The sequence below is a fragment of the Piliocolobus tephrosceles genome, chromosome 15 (genome assembly GCF_002776525.5).
Source record: "Piliocolobus tephrosceles isolate RC106 chromosome 15, ASM277652v3, whole genome shotgun sequence".
In the NCBI taxonomy this organism is placed as follows: domain Eukaryota; kingdom Metazoa; phylum Chordata; class Mammalia; order Primates; family Cercopithecidae; genus Piliocolobus; species Piliocolobus tephrosceles.
This window is the reverse complement of record NC_045448.1, coordinates 9,775,250-9,792,565: the sequence shown is the minus strand read 5'-3', so window position 1 is coordinate 9,792,565 and position 17,316 is coordinate 9,775,250. Positions and strand designations below refer to the sequence as shown.

General features: G+C 50.4%; 1 protein-coding gene across 1 annotated transcript in view; it reads right to left on the bottom strand.

Annotated features, from left to right (window-relative positions):
- Positions 1 to 13,324: 13,324 nt before the first annotated feature.
- Positions 13,325 to 17,316, bottom strand: part of GRHL1 (grainyhead like transcription factor 1) — a 51,756-nt gene continuing 47,764 nt past the window's right edge. Inside the window, exons 15-16 of the mRNA XM_031934204.1 lie at positions 16,557 to 16,621; positions 13,325 to 15,002 (exon numbers count right to left, since the gene is read on the bottom strand). Coding sequence (XP_031790064.1) covers positions 14,888 to 15,002; positions 16,557 to 16,621 — 180 coding nt within the window. The 3' untranslated portion in view covers positions 13,325 to 14,887. The remainder of the gene's footprint in view (positions 15,003 to 16,556; positions 16,622 to 17,316) is intronic.

Here is a 17,316-nt window from a genome sequence, read left to right as displayed (position 1 = left end):
CCCAGGGTGATGGCATTAGGAGGCTGGGCCTTCAGCCCAGGGTGATGGCATTAGGAGGCTGGGCCTTCGGGAGGTGATGAGGTCGTGGGGGTGGAAGAGGCCAGAAAGCTAGCTCCTTTATTTCCATCACAGGAGGACACCGTGAGAAATCAGCCGCTGGCAACTCTGAAGAGAGCCCGCACCAGAGCCAGCCACGCGGGCCCGGATCTCAGACTCCCAGCCTCCACACGGCGCGAGATACGTTCCTGTTACGTAAAGGCCAGCAAGTTAGGGGATTTTGTCATGGAGGCGCGCACAGACTAAGACAGAGCCCCTCCGCCCTGGCTCTTGTCGCCTTTTGACATGTCCCATCATTCTTCCAGCAAGTCCTTGCTCTGGCTCAACAAGATATACCAGGCCCACCTGCCCCTTTCCCAGGCCTGTCCCTGGAGTCAGCCATTTTTCCAAGGAGGTTTGGTTTCTTTTAGTGAAAAAGGACACTTAGAAGCCAAGACTTGGGCACCAGGGTGATTGTTCTTATCAGAGTGTCCCCCTGCCCCTGAGAGAGCAGCCACACACACTCACAACAGCAACGTGGGTGCACACACGCGCATACACACACGCATGCCCACTCTTTTATTTTTGAGACAGGATCTCGCTCTGTCGCCAAGGTTGGAGTGCAGTGATACAATCATGGCTCACTGCAAACTCAAACTCCCCAGCTCAAGCGATCCTCCCACCTCAGCCTCCCGAGTAGCTGAGACTGCAGACACACACCACCATGCCCAGCTAATTTTAAAAAAATCTCTAGTAGAGATGTCTCACTGTGTTGCCCAGGCTGGTCTCGAACTCCTGGCCTCAAGTGATCCTCCCATCTTGGCCTCCCAAAGAGCTGGGATTTCAGGCATGAGTCCCCGTTTGCAGCCGATGGTATTTCTGGATAGAAGCCGGAGGCCGGTGCTTTGCGCTCAGAAGTGCTGCCATAGCAACCCTCATTCAGCTGCACCGAGCACCCACCACGTGCTCCGCAAGCTCTGTGCGCCATCGCCGTCTCCATGCTAGCCCATGAGTCAGTTTCATCATTGCTCCCATTTTCAAACTGCAGACATGGAAGCTCAGAAGGGGTGCAGCGAGTCACTTGTCACAGCCTAAGTGCAGCAGGCAGACGGGCCACCTCCCTGCCTATTTCTGCAGGCTTGGAATACCTCTAGAAATACAGTTAGATTCCCTTTCTTACTTGTCCCAGGCCCTTGAGCTCTGGGGTCTCCTCACACAGGTGTGGTGGTCCTTGCAAGTTTTAGATAAGAAGGTTCCTCTTAGGGACTGCAGTGACCTCTTGCAACCTGTGTGCCCATGGGGGATCTCCCTGGGGGACGGGAAAGTAGTGAGAGCCCATTCCAGGAGCTGGGCAGGGGCAGGTGGAGCACTGCTTGATGGGAGGTCGAGGAGCCTCAGCCTGGGAAGGGCACAGACCCAAGGGACCTGGCAGCAGACGGGAGGCTCTTTGGGGTGGCCTGGTGGATGCCACTTCCCAAGTTTGCTTACTGAGTCCTGTCCCAGACCTGAAGAACAAGAATTGCCAGAAGGGAGGGGAGAGTGGGTAGAAGCCGATAACCGACTCTGGTGCCGTTTACCCTGCAATCAACATGCAATTGGGGGAACCCCCTGCCCAAGGTCTACAAAGCATCAGGCTGGAGACAGGGAAGGTCTCAGAACACAGAAGCCAGGCAGAGGCGGGTGGTGTCTGGAGGCTTCCATGGCAGGCAGTAGTTTCTGCCCAGGACCCTGCTTCCCTCCCCTAAGGCCAGAGGAGGGCCAAGATGACCTCCCCACATTCCTGCCCCACACCCTCAGGCAGGTGTGAGAGGTGTGGGAGTCACCAGCTCCCCCTACACCTCCCACCCTCAGCTCTGTGCCCCTGGGTCCGCAAGTATTGATCAAGGCAGAGCGAGGGGCTGCGGGTCACCAGGGCCTCATGTATCTGGCACTGCTTTCAGGAAGCCTTCCCTCTCTGGGCCTCAGTTTCTCCATCTGGCCCATGTGGTGCAGTGGGACCGGCCCCTGCTCTGAAGGTGGACAGCCCTGTGCCCCTGTTGCGGGTCTCTGGGAAGATCGCTTGGGCCTCAGGCTTCCTCAGGGCGGATATGAGGGGCTCACCTGTCACTCTTGTGTTGGGGACAGGTGTGCAGGAGGGGGTACCTGGGAGGCTGTGCCATGCTGCAGGGAGCAGAGAAGTGGCTGGGGTGGTGGTTATGGGCACTAATCAGGGGCAGAGGTCAGAGTCTCTTTTGGGAGGGGTGTGGCCCACAGACACCATCCTGTTGGCCACCAGAGTAAGTGGGTCACTGAACCTCAGCCCTCATGATGAATGACATTCAGGGGAAGCTGGGAGCACCGGCGCGGTGTGGGGCGGGGGCTTCTGAGGCCTGCGGACCTTGGGCACAACAGAAACTCTGGTCCCACACCTGGCCCTGCTCAGGGGCACAAGGCCCCGTGCCTGCTCTCCAGAGTGGCCCTTTAAACCCAGAGCAACGAGAGGGAACGGGGTGGGAGCGTGCCAGTGACATGTGACTCGTGGAAACTTCAGGGGCCTGGAATCATCTGGAAGCCAGAGCTGGAAGTGGGGGAAAGGTCGCAGCATTACGCCAGCTGTGGGGCTGTGGCCAAGACCAGTGGGAGAAAGGTGGCCAGTGGCCAGCTGGGCCAGACACCCACAGGCCAGCCCCGGCCTGGCTGTCAGCCACCAGGGCCGGCTACACAGACCTGCAGACAGGCCTGGCTGGCTTCTGGTCTCCAGGGCAGGTGCAGGCCAGCGTGGGGAGGGAGGGCTGTGGGCCGTGGAAAGAGGAGGCCCCATGGCAGCACCTCCCTCTTCCTGCTTGGAAAGGCTCCTCCAGGCCCCAGCCCTTGCTGTCCCAACAGGAGGGCATTCTGGGGCCATGCCAGGGTGTGATGGCTGGAGGGGAGGAGTTGGCTGGACAGGGGTCTGGTGGCTGTGGGGCCCCCCCATGGGGCCCCTGCTAGCCATCGGCCCTCCTCACCCGTGGGCAGGGGCTCGTGGAGGAGAGAGGCAGAGGCAGGAAGGAGGGCAGCGGACCGTGCTCGTCCCTCAGCTAGGCCTGTCCCCTCCAGGCCATGGCCAGGACTGCAGAGCCCCCACCCAGCGCAGGTGCCGGGCGCTCTGCCAGGCCCAGGCTGCTGAGCTTCTAGGTTGTTTCCAGATTGCTGCTGAGTTTGTTTCAACAGCAGATGCGGAAGCCCGGCTCCTGCCACCACGTCCTAGTGCCCTTCCAAAACCGCCTGCTGTGGACAGAAGCAGTTGCATACGCAGAGGATTCCAGAACAACCAGAGGCAAGCCCGGGCCAGGGAGAGCAGGAGGGGCTGCGGGCATGGGCTTGGCTGGCAGTCCGTAGGTGTTCACCAGGGCAAGGGTGAGGGGGCACTCTCAGCAGGGAGCTGTGCAGGCAGAGGTGGGCAAGGGCAGAGCCGTGTCCACAGGGACCCACAGGAGGGAGTTGTCGTCTCACACAGAGACATGGTCCTGCCAACTCCGGATGCAGGCAGACTGGAGCTGGGGGAAGCCGGGAGAAGGAGACAGCGGTTTTCAGGTAGACAGAGATCCAGGCCATCTTTTCATGAAAAAAAATCCAGCTTCGTTGAGATATAATTCATATACAATGAACTGCACCTACTTAACAAAGTATACCATTTGGTAAGTTTCCACGTCTGCACTCCTGAAACTGTCCTCACATCAGATACCGAGCATCTCCATCACCCTCACAGGGTTCTTTGAGCCCCATTTTACTCCCCCTCTCCCGCCCCGCCCCCAGCCCAGGTAGCCTCCCGTCTTTCTGTCGCCATAGATCAGTTTGCGTATTCTCGAGTTGCAGATTGGGCCACGTGGAATGTGTTCTTTTTGTCTGGCTTCTTGAGTTCCGCAGTTATTTTGAGATTCATGTTTCTGTGTGGTCAGTGGTTTGTTCCTCTCACTGAGTGGCACCCATTGTATTCTTCAGCTCCTGCGGGAGCCTGGAAAACCAAAAGCCACAATCACAGCAACAACCAGCAGCCTGGAAGCCCCAGAAGTGGCACATCGGGGTTGGAGCTCCTTCGAAGGCTTAATCCGGAGAACTGTCGTTATTTTGCCGTCTAGTGGTTCCCTGGAAAACCCTGCTTGCAAGGCTGCCCTCATTTGATCTGCCCGGGAGCTCCCCCAGTAAGAAAAAGCCTTTTTCCCAAGGGGATTTGTCAAAAACGATTTGGAAGAAATTGCCTAATTTCATGGCTGAGGAGGCACATGGCAGCTGGAGTAGACACTGGGCTCACCAAAAGGCTGAGGAGGAAAAACTGGGCAGTGGAAGGTGCAGAGGTGCGTTCAGAGGCTCCAACGTGTTCCCGGCTCCTAGGAGGCCGTGCACATCCCCAGGCACCCGGGAGGCCGTGCACATTCCTGGGCTGTGGACGTGCTCAGGAAGGACCTGGAGCGGCTGAGATCTCATCTCTGGGTGATCTTGAGGCTCTGAGCAGCAGGAAGTGCAGGCTAAGGCAGAGATGCCGCCGGCCTGGCTCAGTGTTGAAGGCACCCCAGCACCCCACAGAGCTCTTGGCAAGGACTGGGAAGCTTTGGTGTCGCAGGCCATCTCTGTTCAGTCATTAGCCACCCACCGCACTGCTGAGTGGAGGTTGCAGGGTCCACACAACACAGAAAATAGACTCCGGAATTAGTCCAGAGAAGTCACTAATCAAACAAAACTGCAGCCACATAACCTGGGGAAAGGGAGAATCTGATTTCCACAGTAGCCACATTATGTTACCTAAAATGTCCAGTTATTAACAAAAACTTACCAGACACACAAATAAACAAAAAAGTACAGCCCATGTACAGGGGAGAAATTAACAGAAATTTCCTGAAATATCCTGGAGACTGGATTTATTAGACAGAGACATTTAATCTGTTGTTTAAAATATGCTAAATAAACTAAAGGAAAGCATGTCTAAAGAATGAAAAGAAAATATGAGGACGATGATCTCACTGCAAAGCACCTCTGAGGTGCTGTCTGCAGGCCAGAGCCACCCCGCCCTCCAAAAGTTGCCTGCAAACAGCTACCAGATGAGAAATTGGGCCAGGGAGGCACTAGGAGCCCCCTCAAGTCCAAGGGAGCTGGAATGAAAGCAGCAGCCAGCCTGGCCTCCGAGGAGGTGGTGGCTTCTGGCGGAGGGGACAGTCCTCAGGCACTGTCGAGCTGGGCACACCCTGCTTTGAGGCTGGATCCAAAAGAACAAAAATGACCAAGAGCCCGGCACAGTGGCTCACATTTGTAATCCCAGCCGCTCAGAAGGCCGAGGCAGGAGGATTGCTTGAGGCTAGGAGTTCGAGATCAGCCTGAGCAATACAATGAGACCCTGTATCTCCAAAATAATAATAATAATAATAATAATAATAATAATAATAATAATAAGAAGAAGAAGAAGAAGAAGAAGAAGAAGAAGAAGCTAGGCTTGCCCCTGTAGTCCTAGCTACTTGGGAGGCTGAGGCAGGAGATCTCCTGAGCCCAGGAGTTCGAGGCCGCAGTGAGCTATGACCACGCCACTGTATTCCAGCCTGGGTGACAGAGTGAGAGCTGTCAAGGAAAAAAAAAAAAAAAAAAAAAGGAGCTGGGTATCGGGTGAGGGATGGAAACTGGAAAGAGCTCAGCCTTTGTACAGCGTGCAGGGCTCTGGGGACAGGCAAGAGATTGCCGCTCTGTCTGCCGCTGTGACGAGTCACTGCCCACAGCCCTGGGGATGACGATCCTGCCTGGTCAGCTCTGTCCTGTCTGCCTCAAGGTGCCAGAGCGGCCTGAGGACAGGGTTCTCCTCTCCTTTGGTCTTTCCCTCAGGGGCTGCTTCCAGAGGGGCTATTGGTCTCAGGGGCACCCTGGCAGCCTCACCCCCAGCCTGCACGGCCTATAGGATGCTTGCTTACTCTTATCAAGACCAGCCCTGTGAACAGAGCCAAGTGCTTCGTGTGGGCGCCTGGCAACTGGGCCACCCTGCTGGCTGCCATGCTCTCCCTGTGCTGTCTGCAGTGACGGGGAGGGAGTCCACCAACCCACACAGGCCCGACGGGACAAAGACAAGGGAGGGGGAGGCCAGGGGGAAACCTAGCCAGCTAGGGGCGGGGAGCAGCCACAGAGAGGCTGCCACAGGCCCTGGGAGGCTGTGGGAGGCAGGGCTTCTGCCCCAGGGACCCTCCTTACCCCATGACTGAGACCAAGCTCTGGGCAAACAGACCACTCCCAGCGCCCACCCTGGGAGCAGGACCACCCCAGACACTACCCAGGGATACAGACTGGGGAAGGCAGTCTGTCCACCCCCCAGATGAGCATTCTTTGACCTTGGCTGCAGTGATATTAATTTTAGGTGTCAACTTGCTGTATTACGGAATACCTGGAAACCTGGCAAAGCCTTGTTTTCGGGTGTGTCTGTGAGGGTGTTTCCAGAGACTGGCGTGTGAGTCTGAGTGGGCTGGGTGGGGAAGATCTGCCCTCGGCGTGGGCGGGCGGCATCCGCTCTGCGGGGGCCACTCTGCAGGAGCTGAGGCCCTTCCTGTCCCTGGAGAATTCCAGGGTCCCTGTCCTTTGGACCTGTGCCTGTGGTGCCCGGGCTCTCACGCCTTTGGCCTTGGACTGAAAGTTACACCATCGGCTTCCCTGGTTCTTTGACTTTCACACTGGACAGGGCCAAGCTGTCAGCATCCCAGGGCTCCAGCCTGCAGTCGGCCTGTCGTGGAACTTCTCAGCCTCCATAAATGTGGGGCCCAACTCCCCTCATTAATCCTCTATCTATCATCTATCTATCAATCTATCATCTATCTCACCTATCTATCCCTCATCTATCTATCATCTATCAATCTATCATCTATCTCATCTATCCCTCATCTATCATCTATCTCATCTATCTATCCTCTATCTATCATCTATCTCATCTATCCCTTATCTACCTATCCCTCATCTATCTCATCTATCTATCTATCTATCTATCTATCTATCTATCTATCTATCTATCTATCTCCCATCTATCTGAAAGAGAGAGAGATGATAGAAGTTGGTTCACCATGACCTCCAATCTGCAAACTGTAGAACCAGGGCAGCTCATTCACTCTGAGTCTCAGACTGAGAACTTGGGGATGGAGGTGGGCAGGGAGGGGAGGGTGGGGCAAGTCCTGGTCCCATTCAGAAGGCCTGAGAACCAACAGCACCGGTGTCTAAGGCAGGAGAAGAAGAGTTTTCTGGCTCAAGAAGAAACTGAATTCACCCTTCCTTGGTCTCTTTGTGCTATTCAGGTCCTCAAAAGATTGAGGGCCATCCGCCCACATGGGTGGAGGTGACTCCTCCTCAGTCTACTCATTCAGATGCCAGTTTCTTCTGGAAACATCCTCACAGATGCTCAGAAATGAGGTTTCACTAGCGACCTGGGCATCTCTCAGCCCCTCGCCCACCCCTTGTCAACTTAGCACCCATTTGCATCTCCTTAAACCTCACTTAATCTCCAAATGAAGGCAATAACGAGGTCATCATAGAGCCCTTGGATGTTCAGTCTTCTCCTGGCATCCCATACTCTAAATATGATGATGTGAAATTAACCATACTTAACCACTGACAGAAAGCCAACACATGTATGTTACATGCTAAGGGGATCAGAGAAGAATGGAAACAAAGCTATTTGAGTACTGTATGTATGCCACGAATGTATTCAAAACTAAGGAGGAAACACTCATGACAATGGCGGTCCTATTTCTGTGTGGGGTCAGAGCTGGGCTTTATTCCTGCCTTCTGCCACTCTCCATCCTGCACTGCCTTCCCCTTCAGGAAGCCCCTCAGCTGGCTGTAACTCTCTATACCTGGTGGGATGACCCCACCTTTATTCCTGTGAAGGGTCTGGGCCTTTGGTAATCCTGCCTGGATTCAGTTGTTGCCATTTCCCATTGACAGTAATCACAGAGCATGGGAATAGTAAGAGGCGCCCTCAGAGATTGCTAGCATTCCAGACATCCTCCTTCTCACCTCCTTTGTGCAGGAATGTCCAATTTACCCTTGTAGTCTGGCTCTATCACCCATAGCTCTCTTCCTTTGCCTGTTGACTCAGAGGAATGAGGACCCCAAAGCACCCGGTGGCAGTCTTAACTTAGTTTCATGGAATCGTTGTTGTGTGTCCTGGTAAAAGCATTTCTCCCTCAAGAATTAAGACCACTAGGCCAGCAGAGCATGAAGGTGTGGGAATGAGAAGCAAATATTTTGCTAGCAGGTCACTAGGGGTAATGGTGAGTGGTGCCACTCCCATCCCCAACCCTTGATTGCTGGATGCACGAATCCTGGCTATGGGACAAACAGCATCATCCACTGGATGTGGATTTGGAGCAGACACAGCCCTCCGGAGAACCTTGCCCCAGCCCTGCAGGTATTGCCACCTAGCTGGTGCTGTAACTGTGGCTTCAGAAGGCCATTCCACTGTCCTATCAAGCCAGCTGCTTCAGGATCATGGGGAACATGGTAAGGCCAGCACGTCCCATGAGCATGGGCCCACTGCCAAACCTCTCTGGCTATCAAGTGAGTTCCTTAGTCAGAAGCAATGCTTTGTGGAGTAGCATGAAGGTGAGAATAAGGCATTCTATAAGTGCACAGATGGCAGTTTTGGCAGAGGCACTGTGTTCAGGGAAGGCAAATCCATATTCAGAGTAAGTGTCTCCAGGAAGGACAAAATGCAGCCCCTTCCATGATAGAAATGGTCTAATGTAATCAACCTGCCCCAAGGTCGCTGGCTGATCACCCTGGGGAACGATGCCCTATCAGGGCTCATTGTTGGCCTCTGTTGCTGGAAGATGGGGCACTCAGCGGTGGCTGTAGCCAGATTGGGTGTGGTAAGTGGAGGTCCCTGTTGCTGAGCCCACGCACAGGCGTGGTGAGTGGAGGTCCATGTTGCTGAGCCCACGCACAGCCTCCATCCCTGCGGCCACGGCTGCTTTGTTCATGAGCCCATCCACAGAACAGGTCATCTTCTCCACCTGCTGATTAAAGTCCTCCTCTTCTGAGGTCACTCTTTGTTGAGCATTTACATGGGAGAAAAGTATCTTCACATTTTTGCTCATTTGGAGAGGTTGTACCTCTTCCCCAAATTTCTTTGTCATCAATTTTCTAATCATGCTCCTTCCAAGTTCCTGACTATGTAGGCAAACCATTGCCATGAATGGGTGTATAACCCACATCTGGCCATTTCTCCTTTCACGCAAAGTGAATGGCCAGTTGCACTGCTTGGAGTTCTGCCCACTGGGAGGATGTCCCAGAGAGGGGCTGTGGTGCTGCCACTGTCCACCCTCAGGTGGTGTCCGTATATGATGCAGAATCATCTGCAAAGCAGCCAGAGTCTTCTCTTCCTCTGTCAACTGAATGCAGGGCACTCCCCACGAGGCCAGAGGTGCAGGCTGGGAGACAGAAGGCAGGGCAGCAGGGGTGAGGACCGGGAGCATCTGGGTCACTTCTTCATATAACTTGCTTGTGCCTTCAGGGCCTGCTGGGGCCCGGTCCTGTAGTCACCACTTCCATTTCATGACAGTGTTACTGTGCACACCCAACTTTATGGCCTGGAGGGTCAGATCACACCCGGGTCACGATGGGCAGCTTGGGTCGCATAGTAGCTTGGTGGCCCCTGGTCAAGCGTTTAGTTTTTACTAAGGCCCAGTAGCAGGCCAAGAGCTGTCTCTTGAAAGCAGAGTAACCATCTGCAGATGACAGCAGGGCCTTGCTCCAAAATCCTAAAGGCTTGCACTGGGGTTCACCAATGGTGGCCACCAGATAGCTTCCCTATCTGCCACTGACACGTTGAGCCCCATTGATCTGCTGGGTCATATAGTCCAAGTGGCAGAGCAGTTTGCACAGCAGCCTGGCCCTGCTGCAGAGCCTGCCTTAGCTATGGGCTCCACTCCAAACTAGCAGCTTTTGGGGCCACTTGGTAAACAGGCTGGAGTAACATACCCCAATGAAGAATGTATTGCCTCCAAAATCCAAAGATGCCCACTAGATATCGTGCCTCTTTCTTGGCTGTAGGAAGGGCCAGATGCAACTTCTCCTTGAGAAGCGTTACCTTGACATACCCCATACCACCGAGCTCCTGGACATTTCACTGAGGAAACGGCCCCTGAATTTTAGTTGGATTTATTTCCCACCCTCTGACATGCAAATATGTTTCCAGTAAGTCAAAAGGGGTTGCTACTTCATGCTTACCAGGTCCAGTCAGCATGATGTCATCAATGTATTAGACCCGTGTGACATCTTGTGGGAGGGAGAGATCAAGATCCCTGTGCGCTAAAGTGCGATGTAGGGCTGGAGAGCGGATGTGCCCCATCAGAGAGGGGGGTTGCTGGCCTTGTCAGCCAAAAGCAAACTGCTTCTCGTGGGCCTGGGGGACAAGTACGAAGAAAAAGGCATTTGCCAGATCAATAGCTGCGTACAGTACCAGGTACTGGGAAATGTGGTAATTTACTTAAGCAATAAAACCACACCTGGCACAGCTGCTGCAGCTGCAGCCACCACTGAATTAAGCTTATGATAATCCACTGTCATTCTTCAAGATCGATTTGTCTTCTGCACAGGCCAAATAGAACCGAGTGAGGATGTGTTGGGAATCACCAGCTCTGCATCTTTCTTTTATTATTATTATTATTATTGTTGTTGTTGTTGTTTTCTACAGTTTTAAAAATTTTTTTATTATACTTTAAGTTCTAGGGTGCATATGCACAACGTGCAGGTTTGTTACATATGTATACATGTGCCACGTTGGTGTGCTGCACCCATTAAACATCTCTGCATCTTTCAAGTCCTCGATGGTGGCACTGATCTCTGCAGTCCCTCCAGGGATGCAATATTGCTTTTGATTTTCTATTTTCCTGGGTAGAGGAAGTTCTAGTGGCTTCCATTTGGCCTTTCCAGCCATAATAGTCCTCACTCCACAGGTCCTGGAACCAGTGTGGGGGTCCTGCCAGCTGCTGAGTATGTCTGCTCCAATTACACATCTGGAACTGGGAAAATAACCACAAGACGGGGTCACGGCCCCGCCAGCCTCACTTTGAGATGGACCTGAGCTAAAACTCCATTGATCACCTGACCTCCATAAGCCCTTACTCTGACTGGAAGGCCAGTGTCGCTTTGAGTCTCCTGGAACCAGTATCAATTTAGATAAAGCCAGTGCCCAATAGTCAACAAAAGGTCTGTTTCCTTTCCCCCAGTACACAGTTTCTCTGGCCAGGGTGGTTCCCTTCGGGGAAGGCTGGGAGAGAGATTGACAGTATCAATTTTTGGTAATGTACTAAGGTCCTTCCTTGAGGGGTCTTGGGCTCCCCTCATTCAAGAGGTTCTGGCTCTGTAAACTAGCTCAAGTCCGGAAACTGACTGAGGGGCTGTGACTAGATTGTCACTGAGCATTTGTCCTTCACCCTGGAGGGGTCTGTTACACGCCCCAGATTGCTGGGCCCCTAGAATGCTACTGAGGCAGCCCCTGCATTTTTGCAGGGATTGTTTTCTGCCCTTTGACATTCACGTAACCTCCTAACGCTGTTTGGGGAAGATGCTACCCCTGCTCTCCAGGGCTTTCCTGCACTCTCAGCAATGGGACCGGCTGACTGACGCCCTGTGGGCTGGAAAGGTGACCCCAGTTGCTGCGGACCAGACCCCCTCACATAGTGAATGCTGGGCTAAGGAATCCAGGAGGGCCGAGGGGGACACTGAAGGTGTATCGTTGGCCCTGCCAGCCGCAAGTGAACTGCTTCTGATGAATTTTAATAGGGAGAGAGAAGTATTTGCTAAGAATGGCAATCTTGACACTCAGACTTCAACTCTTCTTGTTATTAATACCACCAACATCCCATGAGGCTCATAAAACGAGTCTTTCTTCCTGGAAACATGACCAAGATTGGGCAAACGTCTCCAACATGACTTTGAGCAACAGAAACTAAGAGTCAAAGGCATTTTTTACCTGAATACCCACATTTGCTCTCAACATGGCATAACCTCAGCAGGCCTAACTCTGCAGGACCTTCAGCTATGGTGGAATTTGAGGTCAGTGGCTGGAGGACAGATCCCGTCTACATTATGAGTGAGGCTGAGAGCTACTGCAGGGTTCTGAGCAGAGTCCTAATTTATATCTTAGAAGAATCATCATGGCACCTAGATTAGGAATAAAACAAAGGGGCCCGGGGTGGAAACAATGAGTCCAGTTGGGTTACTGTAAAGATCCAGGCCAGAAATCTAGGCCCAGTGGCACACACCTGAGCCCCAGACAATTCCACCTACTGGTCCTACTCTGTGGCCTACTGGTCCAAGTCCAGCCCTGACTGATTTCTGGGCTTGTAATGTCTAAAAACGCTCCCTGCTGATGCTTTGCAAGTGACCATGTTACTTGAAGGCAGTTCCTAATGATAAACTAGTCACTTTATCATTACAGAATCATTCACTGAGCATCGACTACGTAACCAGCATTGGGTTGGGTGCCAGAGATCCACAGCTGACAAAGACATCAGAACCTGCTCTCCAGGGAACCAGAGGCCATGGAGAGTCAGCAGGTGTCTGTCAGTACTTGGAGCCGTGAGAGCAGGGAGAGGGTGCTGGGCTGAGGAACCAGGGGTAATGTCCCTGGGGAGGCCCGGGAAAAGGCGAGTTTTGAGGCAAAGGTAAGTCCTGGGAAGGCGGGGGGTGAAGGAAACCCATGGAGCGAGGCAGGGCTCCCATGGAAAGGATGCGCCGGCCGGGTCCCCAGGCCTTCTGTGTGGAGCTGAACCCCAGAACCACTGAGTGAACGGGAACCCAGGTTGCAGGAGAGTCTTCACTTGGGCCCGAGGGTTACTGTGAAAAGTGCTGATGTCCCAGGAGCTCTACCAGGGAGCGTACTTCATTAATCTGACCATGTATCCATTTAAAATCCATTCTAGTGTCTACCATATTTAGGCCCTGAATTACCCTGGAATATGTTCAGGATGCCTGTTTTAGAGATTCTGATGATTTAAATATTGGTAAATTTTTTAACTAAATATTTTCTGTTAGGCTTTTAAAAACTAAGAATGCTAAGATTTTCGGTATGAAAGCATTCAGCCTTAGTGGTTAAACTTTGGTAAGAATTGGAAAGTCATTCAGGGATCCTGACTTAACAGTTGTGTGGATCATTTCCGGCATCAGTAAGGAAAAGCTAACACGAAGGAAACGACCTAAGCACACACTGAGAAATAAGGAGAAAGTGCCAGCAATGAGACGCTTTCCAGCTCTCATGTTTTACTGAGCAATGCAAAGTCAAACTGAAAAACAGGAAATGACATATTATGAAATAGACATATAAAATTTAATCCCTTTGGTTTAAAATACATCTTCAATGATACAATTAAAAATAACACACAAGACAAAATCAATTTCATAAAAAATATAAAATAGTTATATGACCCATATCCCATATCTTATCTTAGAAAACCAGCAATTTAGTTCCCATACATCATTAGAATACTTTAACCTAAGACTTACTACCAGTCCATTTACACGAATGACCTAGTCTAGTTCCCTGAACCTAAAGATACCCGTGACTTTGTTATAAAATTCCATATTTTAGTATTTTTATATATTTAAGTGTACAAAATGTTCCCCTGCCATAGTAACGTATTTTTATAAATTCATGAATGTTTTCTAGAATTGTTAACATACAAGATAATCAAAGCACGAAGGCTCTGATGTGTGAAAAAACAATCATTTCTCAAAACAGGAAGATGAGAACCCCATTTCGAGTTGTATCACTTGGTCCACAATACTTGTAATCTGTGTGCTGTAATTACAGTGTTTCTTCACTCTAAGTGCATCTGACTGATACTAGCATAACAAAAGACGTGATTGCAGTAGTGTTTTTCTTTTACTTCATTTGTTAAACAGTGCAGAAATCCAATTAACAACATTCTCAATAGCAAACAGAATCTCTGTCATTTGAGAAGGTTTTGCTATGCTACAGAATGACTGTGTTTGGAAAAACAGAGAAAAAGGTTTTTAGTGGGTTTCACTAAGCACAGTATTCTATCTGCTTGGTATACATCATCAAAAATAACTTAACCTTTGTCTAGGGCAAGTCTTTAAGGTAGCTCTTACTGCATATCTTCACTATATGTACACAGACACCATATTTATATATTATATATTTATATAAGACATGTATGTACACATTTACAGACCTTCAAAAATATATTGCACTTATATACAATGCAGCTTTATCTTAACTGAATCCATACTGTAACCCATTAAAATTCTTCATGAGAAAGGCAGTTGATATGTCCAAGAAAGTCGCAAAGGAAGATTTCAGTAACATGCCCTGTTTAGTAAACATCTGGTGGAGGGTGAGAGGTTAAGGGAGAGAGGGCTCACCCCTGTACTCTCCAGGTGCGCTCCCACTAACCTGAGGCAGTGGAGTTGTACTGAATTCAGGCAAGGGCACGAAATCTTAAAGCCAAGCCTATCGCCTTTTCTGACTTCCGCTAGCGAGCAGGCCCACGACATTGTAGGCACAAGGCAGATATCCCAATATTTTGATAAATAACGTAGCAGATGTCCTAAAGCTTCCCAGAGACTCTGTTAACTCTTGGAATAAAGTTTTCACTTTAAATCCTGTATATATCAGGACATTCAAATATAATGGTATATGGATTTCTCTTTCATCTGAAAAACGCCAATGCAATAGATTAAATGCTACCACCAAGCCAGATACAGCCCCGCCTCCAACCTGCAAGGAATCCCTTCCCTTGACATAGAGCTGTGCTGGCGACGTGACTGACTGGGGTTACCTGCACTTGCCAAACCATAAGATCTAGAAACACCTGCACTGAACTCCTGGGGAGCTGTGGCCCGCGGGCCTTTAGATCTCAGTCAGGGTGAGCTTGTACGACCCCCCAGCTTCTTCAATCTGCAGCTGGAAGGTGTCCTCATTGGAGTAATGCTTCACAATGTTGTCGTCCATGTTCACCAGGATCCTGGATGGGGAGGGACAAGACAAGCCAACTTCACTCCCACTCGGTTCTGAAGTCAGACCTACATTGAACTGTTAGCTCTCCCATTTACTAGTTGTGGCATGTGAGGCAAACTATTTAAATCTCCTTAAGCCTCACTTCCTCATCTATAAAATAGGGATAATAGTAGTACCCATCTTACAGGATTGTTGAGAGAATTGAGTTAGGAGGAAATCAGGTGATATATTTCTATCACAGCATTTGGAAAATGAAATATACTAGCTTATTTATGATTACTATCTCTAGCATGTATTTAATAGTAGTCACTTGCTAAATGGTACTTGGCTCATACCTGTGATCCCAGCACTTTGGGACACTAAGGCAGGAGAATCACTTGAGCCCAAGAGTTTGAGACCAGCCTGGATAATATAGCAAGATCCCATTTCTACAGAAAAATTTTAAAAACTAGCTGGACATGGTGGTATACGCCTGTAGTCCCTGCTACTTGGGAAGCTGAGGTGAAAGGACTGCCTGAGCCTAGGAGTTCAAGGGTACAGTGAGCTACGATTGCACCACTGGACTCCAGCCTGGGCGACAGAGTGAAACCATCTCTAAACGAATAAAGCAAAAGCACATCAATAACACTAACTTACACGATGTGAAGCCACAGCCCCCTGACAAATTACACACTCCAGCAAGTTAGCCTCCAAGTTTAAATGAACTACTACTATCAAACAAAAAATAAAGAACAAAAAAACAAGAAAACAAACAAAAATAAATTAACTACTATTAAGTCCAACTCTTTCCACTAGAACCATCTAGAAATTCCCCATTAGAATTTGTTTTAAAACTAAGCCAAAAAATTCTTATGCTAGCCACTGCTTATCCGTGCCAAACATCACAGACAGACAAAAAAGAAGTAAAAATACTAATTTCTGGACAAAGCAGCAATATGATATAACTTGGAAATAGGATCCTGGGCAGGAGGGTAGAGCAGGGCATGGGCTGCACAGGGAGCAGATACTAACCGTGGCTCCGACAAGCCTCTCGAGCTCTGAGCCGCAGCCGACTGTCTATAAACTATGAACAAGCCCTAAGACCAGCTGAGAAAGAAGACGTGAAGACCCAGCACAGCACCGTGGGACGTGCCCAACCCAGCGCGTGGCTCCAACGGGCTCGACACACGAAGGTGCTGCCTGGCCATCCTCAGTGGCGCTGACCACACACCCTGGAGTGTGGAGCCATGGCACTGATGCCAGGCACGTGGAGGGCAAAGAAGGTGACTTGGAGAAACAATACACAAAGATCTCCTCAAGGCAGATCAATTTTATCTCAGTAATTTCGTATATAATTTAACAAAGCCACATTCTAGCACCCAGGTTTCTTTGGCTGCTTCTGGACTGGACACAAGGCACACACGTCACACTGGCACAGGGGGTGTGTCACTAGCGTGCACGGTGTGTTACACTGGTGCTGGGGGTGTCAACAGCACTGGGGGGTGCGTCTCACTGGCACTGTGGAGGGCATCAGCACTTTCCTAGCTAAGCCCTTCAAAGACAGGACATAGTGGCTGCTTACCCCTTTTTACACTTCTTGAATATTTTCCCAATCTTGTCATGGGGAACATCGTATTTGTCTGAGATCTAAAAGAGGAAAGAAAAATAATTACAAAACCCTGTATCAAGGCTTTAGAAACCAAACAACAAATATATACATATGTGCATAGTCACCCGACTTTGTTTTTCCAAAATGCAGACACAAAGACATGGAAAGCCCCAGCTCGCATGCTGGGGGCCTCCACCTCTCCTCAGCCCGGCTGCCCCTCACTGTAATGAGCTTCTCTGTGTAAACCCTGGCTGTCTTCCTTTCAGGGCATAGAGGCTATTTTTAATATTTTAAAACAGAATGGGTGAATTGCTCCAAGGGCAAACAGCTGATTCACTCTAGATCAAACATTACACTTGTCATCCAGACCATCCTCAGGTTGGCATCACCAGCTTAACCTCAAGCCACAGAGCAAAGCTCAAGGTGGGGCTGAGAAACGGAGCCTCAGGTGGCGAACTTGTGGATCCTGCCAACCTTCCAAACACATGTGTTTCAGACCAGACCCTAGCTCCGAGTTCTCACCACACAAACCCTTTTTCTTTTCTGTACCAGTGGATAATACTTTGTGTTCTGATATGTAAGACCTGTCATGAGTTCCTTGTGAGCCATGAACAGTTACGCTGGCCCAGTAACTCTGCATCCTCTTCACTCTCCTCTCTCCCTGTAATCAGAGTAGGCACAATTCTTTTTTTTTTTTTTTTTTTTTTGAGTCGGAGTCTTGCTATGCCAGACT